At 44.6% G+C, this 16,096-nt stretch overlaps 1 protein-coding gene across 7 annotated transcripts in view; it reads right to left on the minus strand.

Annotated features, from left to right (window-relative positions):
* GFOD2 (glucose-fructose oxidoreductase domain containing 2) overlaps positions 1–16,096 on the minus strand; it is a 191,674-nt gene that overhangs the window by 94,670 nt on the left and 80,908 nt on the right. For 4 of the 7 annotated variants that reach the window (XM_033943746.1, XM_033943749.1, XM_033943747.1 and 1 more), the window contains one exon: positions 2,558–2,890. The exons of 1 other annotated variant lie outside the window; for it this stretch is intronic. In XM_033943746.1, coding sequence (XP_033799637.1) covers positions 2,558–2,816 — 259 coding nt within the window. In that variant the 5' untranslated portion in view covers positions 2,817–2,890. Of the gene's footprint in view, positions 1–2,557; positions 2,891–5,100; positions 5,180–16,096 lie in introns of those variants that run through there. 2 more of the 7 variants (XM_033943751.1, XM_033943752.1) reach the window with 2 other exon arrangements.

The raw sequence follows: 16,096 nt of genomic DNA on the forward strand, positions 1-16,096 counted from the left end.
AATGGCCTCCACCTCCCCCAATAGCCACTCCCAAACCTCCAGGCTATGATAAACAGGAGGAAAGATAGAGGAGAAAAAACACTGAGGTAATGGAATGCCTGTAGGAATAAACACAGGCTAACATTAGTGATAAAATGGAAGCTTGACTAAAAACAACCCAGTTGATCCTGCATGATAGCAATATCTATCGCAGTGTAGAAAAAAAAGGGCAAAGAACTAACTGATAGGTTTTCTACCTTTAGTAGTTTTTGCACATCAAGTTAAAAGGAGGTCCAACTGAAGAATAAAACATCAGATGGTGAGCAGTTTAGCAGGAACTGCTGGAACAGAGTATGGAGTATCCAAATGTGTTTGAAAATGATGCGATTCATAGGCAGCTTAAGTGACTTCGTGGGAGGATGAGGAAGCTCCAAATCCTCCAAACATTCTTTTGTATAATTGGAATCAGATTCCAGAGCAATATTAGGATCTTTTACCCATTTGGTGAAGAAATCAAGGAAAAGAAACTGGCTCAGACAGTGAAGAAAACTATGTATGGGCAATTTAAGTGATTCCAGTTATTGCTTCATACACTTGAAATGAAAATGAATGTCTGAATCCTCAAGTATGGAGGAAAAAAGATAACGTCCCCTACAGTGTTGTGGCTTGGAAGGGACAGGTAATGCAGAATGTTTCTTCTGAGTAGTCTGAAAAAGAAACAACCGCTTCCATTTTGGCATGGAAGCTAAATAGCAGACAGTTCCTCCCACAGGTTATATAGTGATAGGGAGTTCTGCAACATCATGCCTGAAATCAGTGGTTGAAGAAGCAGGTTGTAATCTGATAAGAGGCTCTGCGACATCATACCTGAAATGGAGATTAAATAAGCAAAGAGTTCCTCCTACAGGTTGTAAACTGATGAGAGGCTCTGCTATACTATGCCTGAACACAGTGATGAAGAAACAGAGAGTTCCTATATATTGATGGGAGGCTCTGCTATAAGTCCATGTCCAACTGCACACCCTGGAGGTACTGTACAATCAAGAACCAGAGTCTATGGGTAGCTGAAGCAAATCCATAGGCGGATAATCAATTCTAAACTTCTCCATGTTTCTTGGCAAACTTGGAGTCTGTTTCTAGGTAAAAAACTCGTCCCCAAGATACGAGATGTTCGTCAATCTGTTGTGGAAATTAGAATCCATATCCATAATTTTAAACCACGGCATCCGTCGCATTGCTTCTGACAATGTTGCAAGATGTGAAGTCATCACAAAGGCATCAAACACTGCATGTACCAGTGAAGGTCTGACTGAGATGATGACATAGACTTGGACATCGGGACAGCAGTCGATGTCGACGCCTACGATGGCGATGTCTTCTCCAAAGACGATGGTTTGGTAAATGATGCAGGCAGAGTGCGCATAAGATCCCACACAGCGATCTGGGCCCAAACCTTGAATGTAATCTACCAAATATAGATCTTAACAGCAGAGAGAATCCAACATCTGCTAGGTAAGGATCAGAAAAAAATATCAACATCCTCATGCATTTTGGGTTTTTTTACAGTCCAATGAATTGAAAAAATAAAAATCCATATGGGAATGGAAAAAAAACTAGAAGGAATGAGAATTCCAGTTGTCTGAAACTGAAAGTACTAAATAGTGGATGACCTTCGTCGTGATGGACAGAAGCACTAATACTAGTGATGAAAGAATGAATATAGTTTGGTATCCCCGGTACCATCTACACCCTCAACAAGCATCAGTACCATCGCAGCATCGGCAGCCTGGACATCAGCATCATGGACATCGGTGCATGGACATCGAAATCAGCTTTGATACTGGTGGCAGATGTAAGACTCTAGTACCTCTAAGGCCTGCTGGTACTTGAAGTGCCGCGTCTTGCCCAACGAGGGAGTTAAGTATAAAATGCACGAACTGACTCAATACCATAATGGCTTGCGACATAGACCTTCCATTGAAGGCAGATTGAAGATTCCCAAAAGAAACAGGACATCGACGAAGAAACCACCACAGCCAAAATTTAATCTGAGGCTGAGGCAGTGTAAGAAGGCCTCGCTGGAAAAAGTCCGTGAGGGAAACAAAAACTCTTTAGTTTTTTATTTAGTTTTTTTGTGTTTAAAACAAAAAAACAATATGAAAAGAAATAAAGAAAATTAGAAAGAAAATATACGCGTGAGCGGGAAGGAAAGGCAATAAAAACGAAGAGCATTAGAAAAGCCGACTTCTTAGCTCCGCGGAAAAATAAGAACTGAGGATCCCTATGTCGGGAGGGGAGGCACTTGCGCATGTGCAGTGCGGTCAGTCATGAAGTTTCTAAAGTTCTTCAAGCAAGATTGCTTGTGCAGCTGTCCACATCGGGGCTCCGTGGATGATGTCACCCATACATGAGAATATGCTGCCTGCTTGTCCTGGGATAAATACACCATTTGCCCACATATAATCTTTTAAAAATTATCCCTGTGATTCTTCATGAAAACAAACAAAAAAAAAACCAACACAAAGCATATTCAGCCTTAAAGCAAACATTTAATTAATGCATGCCCAGAGAACTGTACCTAAAGCTTTAACAGCTATCTGCTTTGTCAGAGGTGGAGGGATGTTGATGCAAACCAGATCCACATCCTGGTGCAGTAAGACATCATCTGTCCGACTAGTATAGAAGGAAATGTTCATTTCCTCTGCCAGCTGCTTCGCTTCATCCTCTGTCTTGCCCCACAATGCTTCTATGGAGAAGCCCTCTGCATGTAATAAAGGCACCAGTACCCGGGCAGTGCTGCCAGTCCCAAACACACCCACTCCAGGAAGTGTTTTCATTGTGCTACATCAAAATAGGATTCATAGGGAAGATGTCAAAAACCATAAGTTTGTATCTTCAGTCTTCATCAGTCCTAGAACAATAAATGTTAAATTAAAATACAAGAAAATCTAGTCTGTTATAATTTACATTTGTACTGTACATTTTTTTAAAAATGCATCCATAACATCCATATATTACACACAGTGCTTATGTGACCATCTGCTACATTTACATACCCTAAAAAAATCAAGGATACTACCGTATTTCCCCGAAAATAAGTACGATTTTCGGGGTAGGTCCTAATATAAGCCCTAGTTACGAAGCAGCGTGACTTAGCCCACTCCAACCTGTGCATGTCCCAGATGTTGTCTCCGCCGCCGACAGGGAGCGGGAAAAGCAATTACAACAGCCACACGAAAGTTTCCCTTTGGCTGCTGAACTCCAATTTGCGTGTGTCCCGGTTATTGTGTACACTGCCAACAGGGAGCGGAACAAGCAATTTTATCAGCTGTTGTCATAATGCTGCACAGAAACCAGAATGGAATTGTCCAGATCAGAATGATGTGCACTACAAAAGTGTCCTCCAACTCATCTGATAAAATGAAGATCTTTATTCCTCCAATGTCACAATGGTACATTCAAATAACTCTCTGACTCAATGACTCGACATGTACATGTTTCGGCCAACAGGCCTGCCTCAGGAGTCTTGAAGAATACGAATTATGATATATGAAAATTGTTACCACTCACATAGATTTAACCAAAATCAAATAAGGAATGTCATCTGTCAATGGGGCCACGGCTCGTAGCTGTTGTCATAAGGCTGCACCACATGTTCCCATTTTACAGCTAAGCTGGTTTGAATAGAGAAGGGAGATGGCTGCTTCTGCACTACAGCAAGACCCAGGTAGGATAGTTGATTGGTAACAGGACATAATGATTGAATAAGGAGAGGGAGGTATATAGGATATCTAAATAACAACTAGAATAAAATGTACAAGACTCAAAGAAACAATGAGAAAATCAGGAGAGATTGCTTCAAAAAGAATATAAAAGACTCAAAGAAACAATGAGACAATGTAGGTTGTTGTTCATGGAAAAATAAGACATCCCCCCAAAATAAGCCATAGTGTGTTTTTTGAGCCCAAAATTAATATGACAGTGTCTTATTTTCGGGGAAACACGGTAGATAATCATTACATACAATATGGCTGAAATACTTGACCATTGGACTCTGAATTTTCTGGACAGCACACTATACCAAAAGAAATGTAGGGAGGAGAGTCTTAGTTTTTCTACTCCCATTTCCAAGGGGTCAGAGAGGCACCACAAACACCCTGACTTAAAATACTGAACTACTATGGAAACACAGGCAGCTCTCAGACTCTAAAGGCCAAAGAGTCAAAAACTTCAAAATGATCACCTATAACAGGCCAAGTACAACAGAAAAGATCAAACATTCTGCAAGCTCATAGCGACACAGGCAGCAAAAATTGACCCCACAATCACCAAACTAATGATCAATACAACAGACATCAAAGTGTTTCGAAAAGAAATCAAAACATTTCTATTCAGAAAACACGTCATTACCAACTAATATCCTCCCTTTATGCACAAGCTCTCCCTCGATAGAATAACACATTAATTCAATTCTTAAAACCTTTCCTATCATACATACTCTGATTCCTATATAAACATTTTCCACACTATCCAATAAACTTCTTACGTCATTATTAGGTAACTTCCAATCTGTAAACCGTATATACTGATAATATCCACTATATTCTGTTATCACTTGATTCCCTTGATATGTAATTCTCATAATTGAATCCTCTACCACACCATGTAATGTACACGAATCACTGTTATGTAATTTATCTAGATAATCTTTATTACGCAATTCTTTTGGTAATTCCTATAATTTGTATTCCGCCTTGAATAATATATAATGTATAAAGTATTCGAAATTAATTTTCCTATGAACTGTTTTCCTACCTTCTGCTACTCTATGTTTATAACCTAACTAATTTATTCTTCTCAAGTACTTTAGCAAGAATGTGAGCCTTTGGGACAGTCAGGGAACTCTAAGTACTTTCTCTTCATCTTAATTAATCTTATTTATTGCATTTCTTCTGTTTCTACTGTAAACCGCTTAGAACCTCACAGTACAGCGGTATATAAGAAATAAAATTATTATTATTAAATTCTAACAAAATAAAAGTCTTGATGGAAAAGAAGAGCTTCACAATTCCTACAATACAGGGAGAACCTAATAATGCTACCAAACAGATGGTTTGTTACCTGCTGTCTGGGCTCTGTGGCACTGCCAGTGATTGAGGGAAGCTTGCTGGACTACTCTGGAGCACAGGGACATTGAACACTATATTGAGGATAAGTCCCACCATAGTGTGACATCAGGCTGCTGCATAATATCCAAGTTTCACCATGAAACTGCCACATGTAGAATACTTTGGAGATCACCAAATAATCCTAGGATATTAAAGCACCTGGTGATAGGAAAGCAGAAGGAAATAGTGAAGCTTGTACTAGCAGCATCTGGAACCCCATAGGTCCTATAGAAAGTTGTGTTTCAAACTTCCAACTAAAATGCTCTCTTCAAACTGAAGCACTTCCTGGCTGCCTTCTTCAGGGATTTTTGAAACATTTTGAAAACACCTCCTCCTAACCTGTGATCGGTGAGCAGAGAACAGCCACCACAGAAGCTGGGTTTTTCCCCTTCTGGGTCCATATTATCACCTGGTGCATCTAGTTTGGTTCCTTTACTACAGCCAATTAATTCTCAACGGAAGTAGCACTGGAGCCACACCTTGAGGATAGTGAGTCTCAGGAGGTTACTTTAAAAGATGTTTGGCTTTTGCTTCAAGAGAACCAGAAACAAGAGGCAAAAGAGATGGCAGAATATCAACCAAGGGAACTCTTAAGTCAATAAAATGAAAGTCATAAAAATAGTTTGCTTTTTTGGCACGTTTTTGCACTCACAGATGCTCTCATCGTGTTTTAACTGTTGTCAGTGTCCTGCCGTTTCTTGCAGTCCCTCACTCACGACAGTGTCCATTCATCCCCTGATGAAGGCATCTACGGATGCCGAAATCAGGATCCCCGTTGGGACAATCTAGGTGTGACCTAGACTCAGTTGTACTCATATCAAGATGGACATAATACTATAGACAAAAACAAAAAACAAACTGCAGACTTCTGTGTATGAGATGCAGGCAATGTTTATTATACCAAATATTTTATGCAGTTGAAAATACCACCTTATAACAAACCAAGGGACCTGACACGGTGCGTGTTTCGGAAAACACTCCTTCCTCAGAGGTCCATGGTTGCCAAGGTATAAAATAAACCGCAATGAAAGGTATAAAACAACCGCCTGTATGGTATCCTTCTCCACTTAAAATGTGCGACGCAAAACTAGTAAAGCAAAAGCCATAATACTATAGACTGCATCTATTTTTATGACTTTAGTTTTATTGACTTAATAAAGTGTTCCCTTGGTTGATATTCTGACATCTCTTTTGCCTCTTGTTTCTGGTTTTCTGTGATATTGTTGAGGCAAAATAGCACAGTTACTTATCGTAACAGGTGTTATCCAGGGACAGCAAGCAGATATTCTCAACATATGGGTGACGTCAACTACGGAGCCCTGATGCAGACAGCTTTATAAGCAGCTTGCTTGAAGAACTTTTGGAAAGTTTGCGAGTGCCTTCCTGCCCGATGTAGGGCATGCATCTCCTCAGCATCTCTTCAGTTCAGATAGCTAGCGAAGAAGCCAACCCGGGGAGGTGGGTGGTTTGTGAGAATATCTGTCTGCTGTCCCTGGATAACACCTGTTATGGTAAGTAACTGTGCTTTATCCCAGGACAAGCAGGCAGCATAGTCTCACGTATGGGCGACCTCTAAGCTAACCGGAATGGGACTGTTGGAGTATTGGCAATTCAAGAGAATAAATTTTGTAATACTGCCTGGCCAAAGTGGCCATCCCACCTGGAAAAAGAATCCACACAATAATGATAAGTGAATGTATGAACCGAGGACCAAGTGGCAGTTTTGCAGATTTCCTCAATAGGAGTAGATCTAAGGAAAGCTACAGATGCTGCCAAGGCTCTCACTTTATAGGCTGTGACTCGACCCTCTAGATGCAGTCCAGCCTGAGCATAACAAAGATATAGAAGCAGCCAACCAGTTGGAGATGGTTCGCTTTGACACTGGATTCCCCAACTTGTTTGGATCGAGAGAAAAAGTTGAGGAGAAAGATCTAAGTGGCTTAGTCCTTTGTAAGTAGAAAGCCAAAGCAAGCTTGCAGTCCAAAGTATGAAAAGCTGTTTCTCCAGGATGAGAATGAGACTTTTGAAAAAACACTGGAAGTACAATGGATTAAGATGAAATTCTGAAACAACTTTGGGTAAGAATTTAGGATGAGTGCGGAAGACCACCTTGTCGTGATGGAATATTGTGAAAGGAGGGTCCGCTACTAAAGCTTGCAGCTCGCTGACTCTGCGAGCAGACATGAGAGCAATGAGAAAAACCACTTTCAAGGTAAGATATTTCAGATGAGCTGTAGACATTGGTTCAAATGGAGGTTTCATCAATGTGGCAAGAACCACATTGAGGTACCAAACCACTGGAGGTGGTTTGACATTGAAAAGTCCTCTCATAAATTGGGAAACCACAGGATGAACAGAGAGCGGTTTTCCGTCCAGTGACTGATGAAAAGCAGCAATTGAAACAGATAATCCAGAACTGAAGACAAGGAGGAAGACTGAGGTTCCTTGTGATGAAGAGCGCACCATGCAGAAAACCGAGTCCACTTCTGATTGTAACACTGTCTAGTGGTAGGTTTTCTGGAAGCTTCTAAAATGTCTGCTACAGATTGAGAGAACTGTAGGTTGGTAGTTACTTTGAAAGGTACCCTGACTCTGTGTAAGCAGAGACAGAAAAACTGGTAGAAGTAGAGGCTCCCTGCTGCTGAGTTGAAATAGAAGGGAGAACCAAGGTTGTCTGGGCCACCAAGGAGCTATCAGAATCATGGTGGCATGTTCGTGTTTGAGTTTGATGAGTGTCTTGAGAATGAGAGGGAATGGAGGAAATGCATACAAAAATTGGTTCGTCCATTCCAGAAGAAAGGCATCTGCCTCCAGGTGGTGAGGAGAGAATATCTTGGAGCAAAACTGAGGTAGCTTGTTGTTGTGGGGAGACGCAAAAAGATCTATTTGAGGAGTTCCCTATTGAGAAAAAATGTGATGGAGAGGCAACAAATTGAGTGTCCATTCGTGAGGCTGTAGAAGACAACTCAATTTGTTTTTCTCTCCTTGAATGTAGACGGCTTTCAGAAAGATGTTGTGAAGAATTGCCCAATTCCAAACCTTCTGAGTTTCTGTGCAAAGGGGAAGGGATCCTGTTCCTCCCTGCTTGTTGACATAGTACATGGCTACTTGATTGTACGAAGGAGGACTAATTGATCGTGAAGATGCTGAAAAGCTTTGAGAGCATTGAAAATCGCTCTGAGTTCCAACAGATTTATGTGACGATCTGTGCTGGACTAATGCCCTTGAGTACGAAGACCATCGAGATGAGCCCCCCCAAGCGTAGGTCGAGGAATCTGTCGTGAGGACCTTCTGATGAGGGGGCATTTGAAACAGTAAACCTCTGGAGATTGGAAGAAAGCATCCACCAGTGGAAAGACTGTTTGAACAAAGGAGTCAGTGTAATGTGCTGAGATAGAGGATCGGAAGCCTGCACCCATTGAGAAGCCAGGGTTCACTGAGGAATTCTGAGGTGAAGTCTGGCAACAGGAGTCACGTGAACTGTAGAGGCCATGTGACCCAAGAGAACCATCATGTGTCTCGCTGAGAGTGAAGTGAGGAGCAACACTGCAGTGTTCTCCCTAGGGCCTTTTAGCTGGGTGGTCCGCCCAGCTAATTTAGATGAGCGCCCGGCTATCATCTGCCGCTGCTGCCGCTGCTGAACATTAAAAAAAAACAAAAAAACCCGGCTTGGAGATTTCAGCCGGTAGCGAACTTATGCTCCGGGGCTCTAACGTGTGCGTGCCGGCTTCCCTTCTCTTCCTTCCGCTCCGGAACCGGAAGTTATGTCCGGGGGGGGGAGAAGGAAAGCCGGCACGTACATGTTGAGAGCCCTGAAGCAAGCGTTCGCTATGGGCTAAGGCGGGAGACAGGTTAGTGAAGCATTTGCTCTTCTTGCTGCCGGGTCCTGCCTACTTTCTGTTTCCGCGAAGGCAGGACCCGGCAGCATTTCCCCCAATAGGTCGATCGCGATCTTGGGCCGATCAGCCTTCCTCTCATCAATGGCAGAATTGACGTCGGGGAGAGGAATGCTGGTCGGCCGAAGCAGGGAGAGCTTGGGGCGGCGGCGGCTTTCGGGCCTGTTATTGGTGGTGGTTTGGGTCCTGGTCCCCGATGGCAGTGGCAATGGCTTGAGGGAGGGCAGGGAGAAAGAAAGAAAAAGGGCAGGCAGGGAGACAGAAGAAAAGAAGAGAAACAGAAAAAAAAAAGAAAGGGAGGCAGAGAGAAAGAAAGGGCAGGGAGAGAGGAAGGAAAAGTTGGGGGAGGGAATGAGATCTGGAGGAGAGGATGCATACAGGCTAAAAGAAGGGAAGAAAGATTGGATGCACAGTCAGAAGAAGAAAGTGCAACCAGAGACTCATGAAATCACCAGACAAGGTAGGAAAAATGATTTTATTTTAAATTTAGTGATCAAAATGTGTCTGAATTTATATCTGCTGTCTATATTTTACACTAAAGTCCCCTTTTACTAAACCGCAATAGAGGTTTTTAGCGCAGGGAACCTATGAGCGTCGAGAGCAGCGCTGGGCATTCAGCGCAGCTCCCTGTGATAAAAACTGCTATCGTGATTTAGTAAAAAGGGAAGGGGTATATTTGTCTATTTTGTATGGTTGTTACTGAGGTGACAGTGCATAGAGTCATCTGCTTTGACCTCTTTGAAAACCCTGGAATAGGAATGATAATTAACATTTTCTATGCGTACAGTGTGCTTTGTGGTTTTTTTTTGTTTTTTTTTTTAAGTTCAATATTATTTTTATTGAGTTTTTTGAAAAAATATAAGAAACAGTTCAAGTACAAGATATCAAAAAATAAAACAAAACATTTAGTATAACAAATATTCAGTTACAGTGTGCAATGTAGAATTGAATCGTTTTAAAAGATCCAAAGTACTAGGACTGTTCATGAAAAAATAATAAAAGAAAAGATAAGAGGAAAGAGAAATTGAAGGAAGAAAGAAAAAGAATAAAATGAGGAAAAAGATGAAGGTAAAGAAAAAGAAGAGGAAGAAGAAGACAGGAGTGTCTATGAAATAGATTGAACATATGAGTCCAGGAATTTCCAGGGTGATTTACATTGTATCAAACTTTTGGAAAGTCGAATTATATTTTTCTTTTCATAAGCATATGATTCAAATTTATGATACATGCTCAAAGAATTCCACCAAAAGGTATAGTTTAGTAATGAAGAGGACTTCCAATTTTTCAAGATGTGCATAAGGGCAGTCACAAACATTGCATCAATGAGTTTAGGAGGACAGTTCGACTGTGTAAAACAAGGGTGTTGAGATCGGAGAATTATAATGTCAAAGGAAATTTCTTCTGAACAATTGGTAATAGACTTTATGGTGTCCCAAATGCACGTCCAAAAGGAACGAACTTGAGCACAGTGGAAAAGCATGTGATCAAGAGTCCCAGCTTCTTTCATACAATTCCAACATATAGAGTCTTGTTTTAGGTTAGCTTTCCACATCCGAAAGGGTGTCCATACCGCATTCCACATAATGAAGAACATTGATTGTGAGACTCTGGATGATAAAAGAGGTCGGTTTGTCGAGGACCAAAAGAGTTCCCAGTCAACATCAGAAAGTGAGGTTGTCAGCATAGATTCCCAATGTTTCATGGAATGAGAGGAAAATGTAAAAGAGTGATTTCTTAGAATACTATAAAAGAGAGATATCGCTTTACCTTTTGATATAGCCAATGTGGACCAGTGATACAAAGTGTGAATGGATGTCATATAATCAAAGCGTATAGACATAGAAGATAACATCTCAGTAAGAGAAAGCCACTGTGAGTAAGCAGAAGGAGACAACGAGTAAGTAGAGCAAATTGTGACAAAGGGAACAAACGAAGTGAGAGTGGTTATCTGATGGAGAAACCACAAACCAGCCCGCTGCCACCTCTTCCATGAAAGAGATTTACTATTGATTTGGATTTTGGGGTTATTCCAAATGGACAAGAGTGGACTGTCTTTAATTGAAATCTCTGCGATTGCATCTAGTATATGAAGGTCATGCTGCGTTGCACTCAATAAGGAATATTTTCTCAAAAGTTTGGGCACTGGCACCGTCAACAAGCATGAAACTTTGTATTTTTTAAAAATTTTATTGTTGGTAGATCAATTTGACTTGGTCATTTTAAAAGTAGCTCGCAAGCCCAAAAAGTGTGGGCACCCCTGCTCTAGAACATCGCTCCTTAGTTTTATCAAGTGGTGCAGTGAGGGGCCAGCACTTTACATCTTATCACCTCATTCTTTCTTTTTTTCTCCTCATGTACAGCACGGTTCTTTATTCTAAGCAGCTCTGGCACTAACAGTACTACAGGTGCCTTATGCTACTTTCACTACCACTTGCAGTCAGGTTCGGCATTTTATCATGGTTTTGGTTTTTTATTTAGTTTTTAACCAGTATTTTCATTTATTTATTAAAGCAGCCTTTTTTAACAGCCCGATGCCCCTCCCCTATCAGTGTGCATTCAATCCACTGCTGACACTTTTTTGGTGCCTCTTTCAACAGATCAAATATCAGCCCCACTGTCGTGTGTTCAAATTTATTCTGCGTACGAGTTTATCTTATCAGTGCAGAGACCTTTTCGTTAAGTCCATTTTACTCTCCCTTTTTTACTTTCCCGAATGCTGTGGTTTTATTCTTTGGTTTTAATAGAAGTTCATTTGAACAATAATTTAGATCTTTCCCAGGTTTCACTTTCATCTACCCGGTCTTTTCTGGTTTCCTTTTCTGGTCTGCTTTTCATCTGGAGTCTTTTGAGTTTAAAATTACATTTTATGACATATTTTTGTGGTTATAATTGTATGACATGTCTAAATCGGTCAAGTTATCCATTCTTTTTATTATTTTTTGTCCCCTCATACAGTGACAGACCGCCCCGGGTGCCAGCCTTACGGGGGTACACAGCCGGCTGGATCCAGAACCTTCCGAGCTGCTCTAAATCACAGTTCTTCAACCACCGGTTGAAATTTTTTGCCGGTCCGCGTAGGGCCGGCAAGATTGACTTACTTCAACTTCCTGCCGGTCCGCGCAGGGCCGGCAAGATCAATATCTGAAGTCTGCGCTAGAGAGCTGCACGGGGACGATGAGAATCCCGTGGGGACGCCTCCGAGGGTCGCGGGGTTCCTGCGGGGCTGGATGTACTCAGTCGCGCGGCTCTTCTCCCTACCTGCTCTGCTTGCAGCACAGAGTCGAAGGAAGTCTTCCCACGTCAGCGCTAACGTCAGAGGGGAGGGAGGGCTTAAACAAAGCCCTCCCTCCCTCCCTCCGACGTCAGCGCTGACATCGGGAAGACTTCCGTTCGGCTCTGTGCTGCAGACAGGGCAGGAAAGGAGAAGAGTAGCCTCGCGGCTCGAGTGGCGTACCAAGGGAGGGGGCGGTCCGCCCCAGGTGTAGCACAGCCGGCCAGGTCCCCTTACTTTTGTGGCGCTTCTGCGACCGACAACAGCCCTGGTCGGACAAACCTCCCTGCCCTGTAGCCGAGAATCTAAATTACCTTCTTACAGCAGCTGTAAGAAGGTAATTTAGATCCGCGGCTACAGGGTAGGGAGGATTGTCCGACCGGGCCTGTTCTGTTGTCGGTTGGGTGGGGAAGCGCTACAAAGGTAAGGGGTAGGGAGGGAGAAAGGGAGGAAAGGTGGAGTGGAGAAGAAAAGACGCTTAAGGGAAATGGGTAAAACTGAGGGGGGAGAAGGACGCTGAAAGCACTGGGGAAGACAAAGGGGTGGAGAAGGACGCTGAAAGGCCATGGGGAAGGCAGGGTGGGGGGGTGGGATAAGGACGCTGAACGGCCATGGGGAAGACGGGGGGGGGGGGAGAAGGACGCTGAAAGGACATGGGGAAGACAGAGGGGGGCGAAGGACACTGAAAGCACATGTGGAAGACATAGGCGGGAAAAGGACACTGACAGGTCATGGGGAAGATGGGGGGAGAAAGACGCTGAAAGGAAATGGGGAAGAGAGAGTGGGGAGAAGACGCTGGCAGGGGAGAAGACAGAGATGCCAGTCTATGGGGGGAGTGGAGGGAAGAAGATGGGTGCCAGACCAATTTGGAAGGGGGGAGAAAGGGAGAGGCACAGTAACAGAGCAAATGGAAGACGCAGAGGGAAGAGAGACAGTGGACGGAAGGAATTGAATGAGAACATGAGGAAAGCAGAAACTAGGCAACAAAGGTAGGAAAAGAATTCTATTTTTTTTTTTTTTTTTTGCTTCAGGATAAAGTAGTATATTAGTTGTGTTGATAAAAATTTATAAACATTAGAGGCTCTGGTAGAAACCCGTTTAGAAAGTATGTATTCTTCCCAATTAATATTTCCAAATTAATAAAGTCCTTTTGCTTATTTGTAAATGGGTTTCTACCAGAGCCTTTAATTCAGTAGCATAATTAAATGAAATAACTATTTTTGAAGTTTATAGGGACGGGCGGGGACGGAGGGGATTCCTTATGGGGACGGGCGGGGATGGAGGGGATTCCTCGCAGGGACGGGTGGGGACGGGTGGGATTCCTCACAGGGACGGGTGGGACTTTGGCGGGGACGGGTGGGATTTCTGTCCCCGTGCAACTCTCTAGTCTGCGCTGGGCCGGAGAGATCTTGGGGAGCCTCCGACAGTGGCTTTCTCCCCTCTCTGCAGCTCTCCTTTACTTCCGAGCGCAGCGATTCACGAAGGCAGCCTCGGGGCTTTTGCTGAGTCGCGGCTGCCTCTGATGATGCAACTTCCTCTTTCCTCAGAGGCGACGTGACCCAACAAAGGACCTGAAGCTGCCTTCCTGAATCGCTGCGCTGGGAAGTAAGAAGAGCTGCTGGGAGGGGAGAAAGCCACTATCAGAAGCTGCTGGACAAGGGGAAAAAAGGGCTGCTACTGGAGAGGGAGAAGGAGAAGGAGAGATGCTTCTGGGAGTGGAGGAGGGAAAGGAATCTGGGAAGCTGCTGGGCAAGGAAAAAAAGGGACAGCTGCTACTGGAGAGGGAGAAGGAGAAGGAGAGATGCTTCTGGGAGGGGAGGAGGGAAAGGAATCTGGGAAGCTGCTGGGCAAGGAAAAAAGGGACAGCTGCTACTGGAGAGGGAGAAGGAGAAGGAGAGATGCTTCTGGGAGGAGAGGAGGGAAAAGAATCTGGGAAGCTGCTGGGCAAGGAAAAAAGGGACAGCTGCTACTGGAGAGGGAGAAGGAGAGATGCTGCTGGGAGGGGAGGAAGGAAAGGAATCTGGGAAGCTGCTGGGCAAGGAAAAAAAGGGACAGCTGCTACTGGAGAGGGAGAAGGAGAGATGCTGCTGGGAGGGGAGGAAGGGAAAGGAATCTGGGAAGCTGCTGGGCAAGGAAAAAAAGGGACAGCTGCTACTGGAGAGGGAGAAGGAGAGATTCTGCTGGGAGGGGAGGAGGGAAAGGAATCTGGGAAGCTGCTGGGCAAGGGAAAAAAAGGGACAGCTGCTACTGGAGAGGGAGAAAGAGAGATGCTTCTGGGAGGGGAGGAGGGAAAGGAATCTGGGAAGCTGCTGGGCAAGGGAAAAAAAGGGACAGCTGCTACTGGAGAGGGAGAAAGAGAGATGCTTCTGGGAGGGGAGGAGGGAAAGGAATTTGGGAAGCTGCTGGGCAAGGAAAAAAGGGACAGCTGCTACTGGAGAGGGAGAAGGAGAAGGAGAGATGCTTCTGGGAGGAGAGGAGGGAAAGGAATCTGGGAAGCTGCTGGGCAAGGAAAAAAAAGAGACAGCTGCTACTGGAGAGGGAGAAGGAGAAGGAGAGATGCTTCTGGGAGGGGAGGAGGGAAAGGAATCTGGGAAGCTGCTGGGCAAGGAAAAAAAGGGACAGCTGCTACTGGAGAGGGAGAAGTAGAGATGCTTCTGGGAGGAGAGGAGGGAAAAGAATCTGGGAAGCTGCTGGGCAAGGAAAAAAGGGACAGCTGCTACTGGAGAGGGAGAAGGAGAGATGCTGCTGGGAGGGGAGGAAGGAAAGGAATCTGGGAAGCTGCTGGGCAAGGAAAAAAAGGGACAGCTGCTACTGGAGAGGGAGAAGGAGAGATGCTGCTGGGAGGGGAAAAAGGGAAAGGAATCTGGGAAGCTGCTGGGCAAGGAAAAAAAGGGACAGCTGCTACTGGAGAGGGAGAAGGAGAGATTCTGCTGGGAGGGGAGGAGGGAAAGGAATCTGGGAAGCTGCTGGGCAAGGGAAAAAAAGGGACAGCTGCTACTGGAGAGGGAGAAAGAGAGATGCTTCTGGGAGGGGAGGAGGGAAAGGAATCTGGGAAGCTGCTGGGCAAGGGAAAAAAAGGGACAGCTGCTACTGGAGAGGGAGAAAGAGAGATGCTTCTGGGAGGGGAGGAGGGAAAGGAATCTGGGAAGCTGCTGGGCAAGGAAAAAAAGGGACAGCTGCTACTGGAGAGGGAGAAGGAGAAGTAGAGATGCTTCTGGGAGGAGAGGAGGGAAAGGAATCTGGGAAGCTGCTGGGCAAGGAAAAAAGGGACAGCTGCTACTGGAGAGGGAGAAGGAGAGATGCTGCTGGGAGGGGAGGAAGGAAAGGAATCTGGGAAGCTGCTGGGCAAGGAAAAAAAGGGACAGCTGCTACTGGAGAGGGAGAAGGAGAGATGCTGCTGGGAGGGGAGGAGGGAAAGGAATCTGGGAAGCTGCTGGGCAAGGGAAAAAAAGGGACAGCTGCTACTGGAGAGGGAGAAAGAGAGATGCTTCTGGGAGGGGAGGAGGGAAAGGAATCTGGGAAGCTGCTGGGCAAGGGAAAAAAAGGGACAGCTGCTACTGGAGAGGGAGTAAGAGAGATGCTTCTGGGAGGGGAGGAGGGAAAGGAATCTGGGAAGCTGCTGGGCAAGGAAAAAAAGGGACAGCTGCTACTGGAGAGGGAGAAGGAGAAGTAGAGATGCTTCTGGGAGGAGAGGAGGGAAAGGAATCTGGGAAGCTGCTGGGCAAGGAAAAAAGGGACAGCTGCTACTGGAGAGGGAGAAGGAGAGATGCTGCTGGGAGGGG

This window comes from Geotrypetes seraphini, chromosome 4 (genome assembly GCF_902459505.1).
Source record: "Geotrypetes seraphini chromosome 4, aGeoSer1.1, whole genome shotgun sequence".
Lineage (NCBI taxonomy): Eukaryota > Metazoa > Chordata > Amphibia > Gymnophiona > Dermophiidae > Geotrypetes > Geotrypetes seraphini.